This window comes from Theobroma umbraticum, unplaced genomic scaffold, assembly GCF_002168275.2.
Source record: "Theobroma umbraticum cultivar Fairchild unplaced genomic scaffold, ASM216827v3 scaffold_20.0, whole genome shotgun sequence".
Lineage (NCBI taxonomy): Eukaryota > Viridiplantae > Streptophyta > Magnoliopsida > Malvales > Malvaceae > Theobroma > Theobroma umbraticum.
In genome coordinates, this window is record NW_018397266.1 from 2,454,350 (window position 1) to 2,468,789 (window position 14,440).

At 32.3% G+C, this 14,440-nt stretch overlaps 1 protein-coding gene across 4 annotated transcripts; it reads left to right on the plus strand.

Moving 5' to 3' along the window:
- Positions 1-792: 792 nt before the first annotated feature.
- Positions 793-5,076, plus strand: LOC110423283 (putative peroxygenase 5). Of its 4 annotated transcripts, none has more exons than XM_021437467.2 (7): positions 793-1,000; positions 1,119-1,229; positions 1,316-1,401; positions 3,379-3,470; positions 4,103-4,228; positions 4,316-4,462; positions 4,865-5,076. In XM_021437467.2, the coding sequence occupies exons 1-7, from the start codon at positions 964-966 to the stop codon at positions 4,878-4,880; spliced, it is 615 nt and encodes a 204-aa protein (XP_021293142.1). In that variant the 5' UTR covers positions 793-963; the 3' UTR covers positions 4,881-5,076. The 4 variants fall into 4 exon arrangements, with proteins under 4 accessions (XP_021293142.1, XP_021293141.1, XP_021293143.1 ...); XM_021437466.2 differs by lacking the exon at positions 4,865-5,076 and adding an exon at positions 4,556-4,808; XM_021437468.2 differs by lacking the exon at positions 4,865-5,076 and adding an exon at positions 4,622-4,808.
- The last annotated feature ends 9,364 nt before the right edge of the window (positions 5,077-14,440 follow it).

Genomic DNA, 14,440 nt, shown 5'->3' on the forward strand with positions numbered 1-14,440 from the left:
AAGTGAGTTTCTCTTGACATTGCATAATTATATTAGTAAAAGATAAAATAATTTTTTTTTTATCTCTGAGTATTTGACTCATTGATTAATATATAATCTACTACTTAAAAAGTAAAATTTGAATATCTCTTTCTCCAATTATTATATATCAAAAAGCTTTGAAACATTCTTTTACGTAATAGACATAACTTTATTTTGAATATATAGATCCATTACAATATATCTTGTTAGTTTTTCTATTTTTAGTTGATCATATCTTATGTCAATATAAAACTGCCTTTCAAAATTTCTTTTTTTCTATCTTTAGTTTTTTGATATGGAATGTCGTCAACATGAAATTTAAAAACAATTAACATTGGATAAGCAATCGCACCTAATCTTATGTATATTTGTGAAGGAATATGATTCATTCCAACCCAATAAATAATTCCCACCAAGCTCAAACTTTTGTTTTTGGGCAATCTAAGCTATAAACAAAAGCGAAAATCAGTTAAACACACCTGATAAAACGGCATATACAATGTAGCGTACACGGATTGGATCACTTCGTGTCAAAGTCAAAGCATACAGCCGCTGGCCGGGCCGCCATGCCAGGCTGCTACAGGCTTCCTCACCCAAAATTTCGAAATTCCATTTTCTTTTAAAAAAGAATAGTTTTGAAGAAATTGGCAAAAGGAAGGGAACCTTTGTCAGCTGTCGCTGACGTGTCTGCTGAAGCGCGTGAGTTGGTCCACACTCAAAAGCCGCTCTTCATGTACCATTGCCATACATTATAAATAGCGGTTAAGTCTGAGCACATCGAAATGATCGTACATCACAGAATCCAAAAAGGCAAAGCTAAGCGAAGGAAACTGTTAACTGGGTTTCTTCCTTTGTTGTCATTTCTCTCTTTATCTGCTTAACTCTCCATTTCATAAGCCCACCGCATCTCCTTCGTTGCACTCCATCCAAAGCTTTTTCCACATGGCTTCGTCTTTGTCATCTAAAGATTTCCAAGAGGGTATAATCTTATATGCAGCTTTTTCTTCCTGAATTTCTATGAACAAATTACGCTTAATTAATTTGCAGATGACTGATTTTTGTTGTTAGTAATTGTAAGAATGTTGTGTGCATTGCAGGAGTAGATGATGGGAGACCTATTCCTACTGACCAGAACGTTCTGCAAAAGCATGTTGCATTCTTTGACAGGAACCATGATGGCCTCATTTATCCATGGGAGACTTTTGAAGGTTCTTTTTTAACTCTAAAAAAGAAAGAAGAGAATTCTTTTATTTCTTCAAGGATTATAATTTGTTCTTGGGGTTCTCTTAAACAGGTTTTCGAGCGATTGGGGCTGGTTATATGTTGTCAATTGCCAGTGCTATCTTAATCAATATGGCTCTCAGTCGCAAAACTCGCCCTGTAAACTCCTCGCTCATATCCTCTTCTTTCTGTGTCGGGTCCTTCTGATTTTGATTTGGTTTTTGGTCTGAATCCCTTTATACTGCTTTTTCTTTTATCTGTCTCAATCTGTGGTTCTATCAGTTATGTCCTTCCCTTGCTCTTGTGAAATTTTACTCTTAAAACTTGGGATTTGAATAACTACTGGAGATACATATTGAAGGAAATGATAAGTAGTTAAACATTGCACGAGCTTTTCTTTTCCAAAACAGAAAGTGGCAAATCGCGTAGATAATTAATTAATAATTACCTGTTTAAACCAAACATTAATTAGGTGGTTGTTTCTCTCTCTCTCTTTCTGAACCACATTCGTGTTCTAGCCGTCCATGATTTAAAAACGTCTGAATCTAAGCTATTTCTGGTTGGACATGTGGACAATATGGTTTGGATAGCTTGAAGACTAGGTGAGTTGGATGAGTCAAGCAATCATCGACTAAAGGAATATAAGAACACATAGTGCACAAGACTGTTCCTTGTGTTGTCGTGTAGGGTGACCATTGCTTAGCCCAAACGGACAACTTTCTTCTGTTAGACTGGCCTTTGAGAAGTGAGGAGGACAAACAATGAATTGGAGATTCTTTCTGAGTGTTTTCTTTTTTTCCTTTTATTGGTATTTTTTGATGCATCGACCTTCACCATCCACATACTCAAAATCTTTTTAAGGGCCTGTTAGGTTCACGAAATCTTGTATTTTTTGCTTGAAATGTTCACAACATTTCTAAGCATGCCGATTTTTGGTTCATTTGATAACATGTTAGTTGAAAGTGTAAGGTTCTAAATTTTCGGAAATTTCACCATTTTATGAGGAAACCCATACCTACCTTCCACTTATGTCAGGAGGGAATGTGATTCTTCTCCTTTTTATGTCTTTGCTAAATGCTCATTTTGATTGAAAATACAAAAAGCCAAAGCCAATTTCCGCAAACCCTAAACCAGATATGCTACAATAAACGTATATGACTTTATTTTCTACTTCTTAAATAAATATTTTCTCAGTTATGCTAGAATATAATTTGTCATTTTTAAGTAAATATTATATAATATATATAATTTTGAATTTGCTTTGATGGCAACTGTAATTTTATTGTTAAATATTTTATATTAGTTAAAATTATTAATTCAATCAATAGATAAATGATTTTTAAGTATTAATGCCTTTATATAGTGATATGGATACTTTGATAATTATATGTATATATATATGTTATTTTCAATTTGATTTGTTATAATTCCAATATGTAAAATTTCATAAAGAATTGCATTAATATAGATTCATTTTATTATTTTAGTATTGGATGGCACCATATATAGGCCAATAAAACATGGTTATAAAGACTTAAAAATCCAAATATTATTATAGATCCTTTGGTCCTAATATTATTATGAGATATGAAAAAGACTTTCTTATTATATAGTTGAAATCATAAGGACCAACAAAGTTTTTTTTTTCCCTTTAAACTTTATCACCACTGTACATCTACTAGATCCTTTTTGAGTTCAGTTTATCTAGATTTGAATTTTCATACTATATTCTGCCATTTATAGTCACTGATGTTTCAGAAGAGGTGGGATGTGTTACATGAACTAGGACCTCGGAAGATAGTACTAGGAAAGAGGAAAACAGCATAACTGGAAATCCTGTTTCTAACCTTTTTTTCCCTCATCCTCTAGCTTCCAGTCAGAATGAGGCATCTATTCCTTAAATAGAGTTCATAAAATTAAGAAGGATAAACATACCACGAACAGTCTTCCTCAAAATCCCTGAATATTTTCACTAAATCGAGATAGGATGCCAAAATATTTATACATAAATACAATCCATATATGATCTGAGACAAATTTTCTTATTTTGTTAAGCTATATGGAGATCAGTATTTGCCGGTATATATTTTCCTCTTTGTTTTTCAGTGTATGATCTTAGTTCAACATTTGTTGCAGGGGAAATTTTCTTTGCTCTTCCCCATTGAGGTTAAAAACATACAAATGGGAAAACATGGGAGTGACTCTGGCGTATACGACAGTGAAGGAAGGTAGATCTCATTCATTAAATTTTAATTTGCTTCACGCGGATCTCGGTTGTTGTTCTTGCCAACGAATGCTAAGGATAAAGCTTGCAAAGAATCTAAGCTTTATACTTAATTTTAGCATTGTACAATCTGGCATGCCTCAATTCCATGCCTTTATGCTAAATGTCTTATTCTTTCTTACCTTATGGGGAACGTCATGAGTTGCTTGCTGAAATGATCTGGTTATATGAATCTGTAATTACAATATGAAAAAGCTGAAAATCTTCGGTTTGGATAGTATCCCAGATTTCCTACTCCCTGTTCTTCTTCCTGATTAACTTTTTCTGCTACTATCTCTATTTGTTTATACATTAATGACAGTAGGACCTAATCTATATTTAAGTCACTATCTTATAGAACCTGACCACACTGGCTCATGCTGTCAAACTTGACCCACCATATGGTAGATAAATTAGACCAAAATTGGCAGGTTGAGTTACTAGGTTAGGTTGCCATTTTTCATTTAGTTTATAAATGAAGTCAAATTAATATGACAGATTTGTTAGCTATAAACGTGCTAGCCACCAGGTTTTTGGTTGGTATTCTCGTGTGAATTATTTATTGTATCATCTAATTTTAGAACTGTAATATGATAGGTTTGTGCCCTTGAAGTTTGAAGAAATCTTTAGCAAATTCGCCCGGACTCATTCCAATGCCTTAACATCTGATGAACTGATGGCAATGCTCAAGGCTAACAGGGAACCAAAGGATTACAAAGGATGGTTAGTTTTAATAATTGTTTTTCTCAGTTTATTAATAATTTTGTACAAAAGAAAAAAAAATGAAAATGTTGGAAAACAAAATTGCAGGATTGGTAGCTGGGCAGAATGGAGGACTTTATACAGTCTATGCAAGGACCACCATGGTTTATTGCGTAAAGAAACAATTAGAGCTGTTTATGATGGAAGCCTCTTTGAACATATGGAGAGGGAAAAAGCAGCTGCCAAAAAGAAAGCGTAATGAGCCTTTACATTCCAATTGCAATGATTTAATTTTAAATTCTTTGATTTGCTTAATTTGAGAATTAAATGTAAATTAATCGTTTGAAGCAAACAAGAAGGAGAAGAGTAAGCTACAGTGGGATTATTTTCTTCTGCTTTTTGTTTGTGATGCAGCTGGATGTAAAGAGATGGTTGTTATTTCGTATGTTGGTCATGGACCGCTCGGCCACAAGGGGTGGGAGGATTTGATTCAGGATTGTAATTTAAAATGTTTGTGTTTATTGTTTAGATTTATATTGATAGAAATGTATAAGCATAAACCATTGTTAAATTTACTAAACGTATTGAGAATTTCATTGAATGGTAGATCGTTGAAACTCTCTCTCTCTCTCTCTGTCTCCCTCACTTAAATCCCAGTCAGTCTCTAGGTTAATTTGATACCAGGCTTCCAGTTTGCATACTAGGATTCAGCATTCGCCATCTCTCGAGGTCCCTGTACATATATCTCGGCCTGTACGAGGCCCAGCCCAATTATGATGTGCTTCTCCAGAGAAGAACAAGCCATTAAGCCCCTTACATGAAGCTCGAATGATTCGATTGGGATAGAGTATCATGTTCTCAATTATACCAACAAGAATAAGACACTACATATTTCTTTTTGAACATTATTTTGGGATGCCCAATGTTTCGATAGCATAAATTCGAGTTTCCTCACCCACTGCTCTGAGGTTTCCACTAGGAAATCTCAGATTCCCAGCAAGGAAAATAGTTAAATTTGCCATGATCTCTTTCCAGACAAATGCAGATTAATTTGTTGCTACATAAACAAGAAACTCAATATCTTGGGATAAATAATAAGAAATTAATATCCCTTAAGAATGAACCTGTAGTACGTAAAATATGGTTGAAAGCTGAGCAAAAAAATATATATGCGTGAAAGCACCTGGAGATACAGATAAGAGATAGGAAGAAATAAAGCAGCTTGATATTATTGACACTTAGGTTCGAGTACATCCACAGATGTAGAAGAGGACAGAAATTATATGCTTTTGATCAATTGCGGTTATCTTAAAAGTTAGAACTTTCACTTTTCAGGCTAATCATAAACTCACAAGTATTTCAGATAGTTGTTAACATCTATCTTTGACAGTAGCAACTTTCCTATGTGAATTTAACAGCTTGGAAACTTTGAACCGAGTAATTTGAATCACAGTTTCACAAGGCTTAAACAGTCATCGCCTTTGCATTAGTCATGGTAATATGATTACCGTCCTTGAAAAGTTGAGCAAGCTTTGGTTAGCTTCAACATCAATCATCTTCTCTTGAAGCAATTCAGGTGGCATTTCATAAGAAGGAAATCAACTCGTCACGACTGGAAAAGAAAGATGGCCTGCCACAGCTGTTGGACCAACCTATAATATACAGTGAATGAATAGTGCAGTCTTATCAATATTATTTATATTTTGTCTTTGAAGTATTACAAATCCAAACTCCATCAATTATAAAATAAAGTTTGCTTTTTTGTTAACCCTTTGCGTTCCTCACATGCACATCTTGTCCGATCTTGATTCATGAATAGGAGGAATATCAACAACCATTTGAACAAAAGAGAACAGAAAGAGTAATATGGTTATATCAATAACTACATTATTATGTAATTAGAATTTTATTTATCAGGGTGAGTGCTTGAAGTTTTCAATGGAATGGGAGGTAAGGGGTTGCTTGGGTTTAAACCTTAACCCAAGTTTAAATGCCCCGACAATGGTCTGCTAGGCCAACCGGTAGATGGCACGTAAATGAATATAGGTTGATATCGCATTGAGTGAGAGTTTTTAGACTAACAAAACCATCTAAAAAACTTAGGTTTTGAAGTCGTGGCTGAGTATTTTTCACAGTGAAGAGAGGAATGATCAAATATGAAGGGCAGGACATGAGACCATAATAGAACTTGGAATCTACAACTCAACTTCCGATCATAATAATTTGCTTCAAGAGAGAATGATTGACAACAAAAAATGATGTGAGGCAGAGACAGTAGAGCCGTGGCACAATCGCACAAAATAAAGGGTTTGCCTTTTGCCAGCTCCGAAGTCCAGACATGGCATGATCCAACCCAAAATCAAGCTATACAAAGGCATGGAGCTGTTTGCGGTGCTCGTGTTCAACCTTATCTGATGGAGGAAAATGACAACAGTTTGGTCGGAGGTTAAACCCATAGACCTAAAAGTGCTGTGGGCACATTAAAGCAAAGACAAAAACTTTCATCACTTTGACAAATACATGTAATAGGACATTTGAGTAATTATTGAATGTGACCTTCCTTCCTTTTTTTTATTCCCCCTCTCTTCATCTCTCTTTCCTTTCATTATTTTCCTTGATGGAACAGCCCGTTCTTGCTCCTCCACAACCTAGTACGATCAATGTCCCCATCCCCTATAGAGAGCCAGAGGTAGGTTCATGTTTTACTTGTTTTACGTTCATTGATAGGTTCATGTTTTACTAGTTTCATGGGTTCATTACTAACTTTGAGAGTTGGAAAGAAACTCAACTTAACCCGCACATGATTGATAATTTGCTCAAATGGTCAGTTTCTCTGCAATGGAATACTTAGGAGATGATCAGTCAATACCAAGAACAGCATTGATTTTTCAAGCTAAAGGCATAAAAAGGAGACTAATATTCAGAAGCAGCTGCATGATTTTAGCAAGGAATTCTACAGCGAAGCAAACATGACAAAAGGAAGCTTCTTGGCAAGAGCCAGAAGATATAAGGATCATTTTCATGAACATGATTAATCTTTGCTAAAACAATAGAGTGAGCAATACAGTTGAGATTATGGCACCAGTTCTTGGGAAAGAAATTTCCCATTCTGTTTAAAAAGTAGTAGGATAAAAAGTACAATTGCATCAAACCTTTCCTTTGATTCAAATTCAAAATAAATATTGTCCACTCCCAAATGTCGGGTATACATTGTAGAATCGTTTGGAGCAAGATGCATATTTTAAGGAAACTTCTGATTACAAATTTTGTACTAAAAGAATTTTTTATTCTAACTAAAGTTTGGCATGGGATGATCATTCAAAAATCTATGATAATCTATGCATGATGATTAAATAACCGCATTTGATAAGAATTTGATGATCGTACCATGATGATAATCTTAAATTATAAAAAATTATTGAATCATTCCTCAATCACCATGTCTCGAGGAGTGATCTAATTTCCATTCAAAAGAGTGAAAAATTTTTCTCATCCAAATGAATTGATTTGGAAAATTAATTATAGTAAATTATTTTATCGTTTTAATGTGTGAATGATAAACGTACTTCCTCCTAAAACTTTAAATAAATTTTAAACTCTTCAAAAAAATATTCATTGTACCAAACTCAATACGTATATATTATAAAATTTTGTTTTCAGTTCATTATAGTTTTAATAGATTTACTTTCATTTTCTTATTTAAATGTTTTTTATGTAATTCTTATTTAAATCTTTAAGATCACCATAATAGTAAGATCATGAATGATAAATGTGTCATTATGTTCTCTTTTTTTTTTTTTACAAGAGTAATATGGAGGATAGCGAAATAGGTTGTTTCGACTTTAAACTTGAGATTACATGCTTAACAAAACTGTTCCAAAGACATTGAACCAAGTAGAGAATATATATTTGTGCGTTCACATGTGCACGTAAGTAAAAAAAAGGTATTCAGTAATTTGAGAGAAAATAAATTTATTTTCTAAAATTTAAAATTTGACACTTAAACTACCATTTAAAGTTTTTTGTTAAAATTTCCTATGTATCTTAACAAGAAAATAACTCAAATATCCTTTATTTCATTAAAAATTAATACTAACAATAAAATAAAAACTAAAAAAAAACTTGAAAGTAAAATTATCAATGTTAATTAGAAAAGTATTTGATATAAATATATAACAATTAACTGTTAAATTTTAAATCTCAATAAACAAATTTATTCTAATTTAATTCACAGTATATTTTTTTTATAATTTATCCTATAATATATATATGAAAAAGGAAAGTTCCCCTCGTCCTAAAAAATTTGCTTTCTTCCGTATTTCATATTGGACCTCATGTGGGCAAATTATTTATGAATCTCATGACGATGCCTACTCTAATCTTTGTCGTGTTTTCTCTGTTCATTCTTTTTGAATCACGTTATGTTTAATATGTACTTAAAGGAGCTTTTTCTTTGGAAATATAAACAAAGTTTCAACGTTCGACTATTCTTTACTGAACCACTTACCCTTGCCTTCTTTCCTAGCCTTAAAAGTTAGACTTTTCCACTCTTTCAGACAAATAAAAGTTGGGGTCAAATGAAAAACTTTGACTGTGGGATCCTATATATATAATCATAATTATTATTTTGTTTTGACTTTGAGTCAAATTTGTTTAATCTTGATTTTAATTATTCTAAAAATTTTAGTAAATTAAAATTTCAAATATGATATATATAATCTACATATAAAGTTATACCTTATTCAAAGTTGACTTGAAGAGTAATAATTATAGGAGAGGAGGAAGAATAGTTTGTTAAAAAAAAGTTGCACCCAAAAGCAAAAGCGAAAAAGGGGTAAACTAAGCTATGCTAATGTGGAAAATAAAATGGGTGCATCAATATTAATTTGGCCCAGTCAATGCTGCATATGCCCTATCTTGTACCATCATAGTCTTTGTCACATAGTGTTGGTATGATTTTCCACGCACTTTCATAAATATGGAGCATTAATGTAACAAACCTATAGGGTTCCGATTCATCTACATTACCAGGAAAAGGACCCCAGATCAATCTGCCCTAAATTTCTACTTGTACAACATCCAAATATATATATATATATTATATATATATAAGAGAAGAGAGAGAGAGAGAGAGAGAGAGAGAGAGATTATAATGCAAGAATTAATTGCTATCAATAACTTTGTGTTTTTTGTGAAGATTCCTTTAAATAAAAATTTAGGAGACGTTTTTAATGTAAAGTAGTTGCAGGAAATGTGTTGCGTTGATATGTAATTTTTGGAAAAAATAAAAAAAGAGAAGTCGATAGTATCACATATCCTTATAAAAAAAAAAAGGGCTTAGTACATGACTTAAACAAACAAAATAGAATAAATCCCTTTCAGCAATTAATTCAGCGTCAATGGGACAATATAATGCGACATATTTTTAGGGAAGAAAATACTAACCTACTGCATGACTAATAAGCATTTTGATATAAAAGATAACTATGTATTCTATGATGTTTCACCACTAAATACTAAAAATTTATTAATAAATCATATGTTCAGGATATATTTCCTTCGCTTGATTAAAATTTAATAAAGTTTTCTTTTCTAAAAAAAATATTTAATGGTGAGTATATATATATTTTCATTCAAAAAATAGATTCAAATTCCCTTTCTCCGATGTTCCAGACTATCTACCTAATAAATTTGATGAAAAAAAGAGTTGCATCATAATATAGTCTTTTGGTCTTTAAAGATGCAAAAGGCCTATAAATTGAAATGATATAATCTTTAAAAGGTTTGGAAGCCAAGAGTCAGTCACCCCTTTTTGTGGTGAACACTTATTTTATATTTTCCTTAGCAAGGGTTATAGGTCAATGAAGTTAGGTGACTCGAGATAAAAATCCATTGCTTGATAAGATTTGTTAATAAAGGATCGTAGACTTGAATCCAACATTTTTCTGTGTCATCCACTTCGTTTACAGTTGTTATCAGTAAACCCCATCCTACTTTTGCTTTGTGCCTTTTTCTACAGCAAAATGGCTAGCTATTCAGAAAAGCCCACCTAAATTGAGGATGGTCACCATGTCTAGCCTAAAGGGACATCTGCCTTTAGAAAAAATTTAAAAAAAAAAGATCAACAAAAGAAATATTGGTTGTTTATATAATCTAACAACGTTTGCTAAAATTAAAGTAATCTGCAATAACAAAATAATTAAAAATATATCACAGCTAGCTAGCTTTCTTGTTTTAAGAATATTAAGATGGCGTTTGGTATGGGTAATTGATATCTATATTCAAACTGAATAACTGATTACACACAATATTATTACTCCATGTGTGGAATTGGGAACTAAAAACTTGTTTCCCTTAAAATTACAATATTGTTATTAATATGTTACTTTTACCTTCTCAATATCCTTTGTATTTAACTATAAACTGCATTACATGCTTTTCCGTACTTTTATTTTATTATATATTATAATTTTTTTATTTTCTTAGCCAATTTATTATCATCATTTTAATAGATTTAATCTCATTCTTTTGTTTAAAGTTTTTTCTGTGATTTATAAGTTAAATTTTAGATTATAAAAATTATTATTTTAGTCATCAATAATGAAGATTTTTAATTCTATAATTGAATTTGTACGATTAAAAAGCCCATGAACTATTAAAAAAATTTGAATAAGTATTATTTTTCTATTATATTTCATTAAACTCCTTTTAATTTTATTTTGAATTAAATAAGCCTTTATAACTAAAATTTGATTAACTATCATTAATCAAAATATCACTTATCATTTTTAAGCATACATAGTGTTATCGATGTAAAGGATTAAAAATATCACATGACCACATCAACATACCAAATCATCATTTATTATGTTATATCAACATGTCATGATAGTGTCACATGGTATAAAATAACAAATGACATTTTATATTAGTCAAACATTAATCATAAGAATTTATTTGACTCAAGACAAAAGTCTTAAGATTTAATTGGCTCAAAATAAAAGTATAATGACTTGATTGAATATAATAAAAAAATAAAAATTTATTTAAAAAAATTAAAAATATTTTAAAAATATTTTAAAAAAAGCTTCCACACAAACCAAAGCCGTGCCATGCTTTGTTCTTCATCGCCTTTCTCATATCACCAACTCCTCATCAATAAAGACTACAAGCTGCAACAACTTTCTCCAATTTTCTTCCTCTTCCTCCTTTTTTTAATTATATATCCATATCTTTACTCTTCTTGTTCTCTCAATATTTTTTCTAAAGGATAATTTTTTACATTTAAACCTTTCCAATTATACAACCAAGCATAGGCAAGATTACAAAATGACTTTTCTCTACATACCACCAGCAATTGAAAGCCACCTACACGAAATTGTTTGTTTACAGCAAGTCTTCCTAAACCAAAGGTTAGCACAACCCTCACAGAATTGCTATTATCCAAAAACGTAATAAAAAATGCAGAATGCATGTCCCCAAGCAGGAATCAATCCAAAAAGTAAGGGAGTCAAATGTTATACAAAAAAAAATTATCACAACCCACAGAATAAGCACATCCCACAGCAACAATAATCACATCAAGCTACTAGTATGACCACTTCCCTTACCTGAGGTTGGAGCATCATCCAGATTTACCCACAAAAACTCCAAAGTTCTTAGTACCCTTCCTTTTGGTAAATTGTCAGCACGTTAAAATACTTGGAAAGTCTCTATATTATGGCGTTTTTTTCAATTAAGTTTCTTTACTCAAAATCGTAACATTTAAGTACCTTGATTTTGAAAATTATTTCAATTTAGTCTTTTTAACAATTTTCATTTAAATTAACTATTACGATGCTGACGTGGTGATGACATAGCACATAATGCTAACGTGGTAGTGCCATGTCACCCTAACATGCTGACGTGGCACTACCACATCAGCATTTTGGTTCTCAGATGCCACATGGCACAACAAGAGGCTATCACGTGGCACATCAAGATGTTGACATGAGGTGCATTAGGAGGCTGACACGCGACACTCTTATTATTCAAAACAAGATGTGCTTTTGTTAAAGTTCGAATCTAAACCCTCTAGCAAATATGTCAAACCCTTTACCACCACACTTAAACCCATACTTGTAGATGTAATTTTTTTTTTTTGAAAAAAGAAAGTAAAAAAAAAAAAGAGGAAAAGAGAGAGAAAAAAAAAGAAGAAATAAAACACAAGCAAATTACAACTACAAATAAGGGTTTGGGTTTGGGTTTGGTGATAAAGGCTTTGACATACTTGCTAAAAGTCTTGAGTTCGAACCTCAACAAAAGCACATATTATTGTGTCACATGGCAGCCTCTTGTTATGCCATATGGCATCTCGGCACCTGATGCTGACATGGAATGTCGTGTCACTTTGTGATGATGTTAAAGAGACTAAATTGAAATAATTTTTAAAATTAAGAGATTAAAATGTTACGATTTTAAGTAAAAGAACTAAATTGAAGAAAACATCCTAATACAAGGACTTCTCAGGTATTTTGACCATTGTCAATACCTTCATTACTTGAACGAAAGACATGTTTGATCCGCCACTACCATAGTCTTTTGAGCAGGTTAATGTTTTATACAATAAGTTTTCTCATTCTCCATGGCACATCCATAGGGCTGAGAACCCATTTAACCACATTAGTCAAGTCACGTTCAATTTTTAGGCTAGAATTCTACCAAACTGAAGCATAGAGAGCAATAATGGCCTTCTTGACCACCATAAGTTTAACCACAAATTTTGAAAAAAGAATAAGAACAATACCTCTATGGTCTTTAAGTATGCCTCCAATGTCGATTTCACCTAGATTACCTCGTGATGCTCCATCCCTGTTAAACTTGAGCCAACCTTCTTCTGGCTTTGACCAAACGGCTAGCTTCTTGGTTTTCCCATTTAGCCTTGGATGCAGCCTTTCATTAGGGAACCAAACCAAGTCATTTATAACAAGATTCATAATTCGGTCATTTGGCCTTAATCCACCAAGCCATACATACCTTAATTATCTCAAAAATCTAGCATCCAACTTATTTTCTACCTTTGGAAACCATCTTATTTCTACCTATCCATATAAAAACAATGGCATACAAGGTCATTTTCAATATCATCCCATTTTTAATGTTAGAAGCAAAATCAAACCAACAATTAAAGAAAATGACTGAGTCTTGATGCATTACCCACTTAAGATTCCACAAATCACACCAACTTGCCAAAGTAGTTAAAAGTTTTAACAAAGAAAGAACAAGTGACTTGCCATTTCTTTTTCACTTTTACATTATAAACAAGTCATAACCATGTTGCTAATGATTCCATTACTTGTAAGTGTGTTTTTCACCAATAATCTCCCTCTAACAAGTTGTGAACAAAACATTTCAATTTTAAGAAAAGTAAGTCCAATCTAAATCTGTATCTAAAATTATGTTTGGACTCCATTAGGACAAAAGGCAAACTTATAGAAATTTTTAACCGAATATTGGCCATTAGGCATACCCTACCAAATGAATTTATCTTCAAACTCTTTACCCAAAACTTGATCATTCAACACAGTCCAAAATTGACACCATTGTTCCTGTTCCCAACCAAAGACATCTCTCCTTAACTCAATTTTCCAAACCCACTTCTCTTATTGCCATTCTCCATACTTTTTAAAAGTCTGTTTTTTTTTTACATGAGAGGGCAAAAACTCTCGAAAATGCCCTTGTCAGAACAAAGCTATCAATCAACTCTTCTTTCTAAAACCCCACTCTTCTATCATTCTTTAAAGAAATATCCATCCTCTTAGTGACATAGCTCCCATAATCTACCTCACTTGTGAAAGGTTTAACAATATTCTTTTATAAACCTAAGAGCCATCTAGTTTTCCTAATACTCAAAATTAGTGCATCATTTCTCTATTGAGTTTTCTGGACAAGGATTTTCCTCCAAAGTCTCTGCGGTTCGTTTCCAAACTTCTATAGCCATTTATTCATAAAAGCCTGATTTTTAAGTTCTAACTCAACCATGCCTAGCATTCCTATGTCTCTGTAATTGCAAATATTCTCCCATCTCACTCAATGTAACTTATGGACAAAGTTAGGACGGCCTTACAGTAATTTCTTTTAGATTTTTTCAATGGTTTGGCAGACTATAATCAACATTTGGAATAACTATTATTGGTGTTCTTTTCAACCTTGTTCTCTCTATTACTAGTTTTCTTTTCCTTTCTTTGCTCTTTA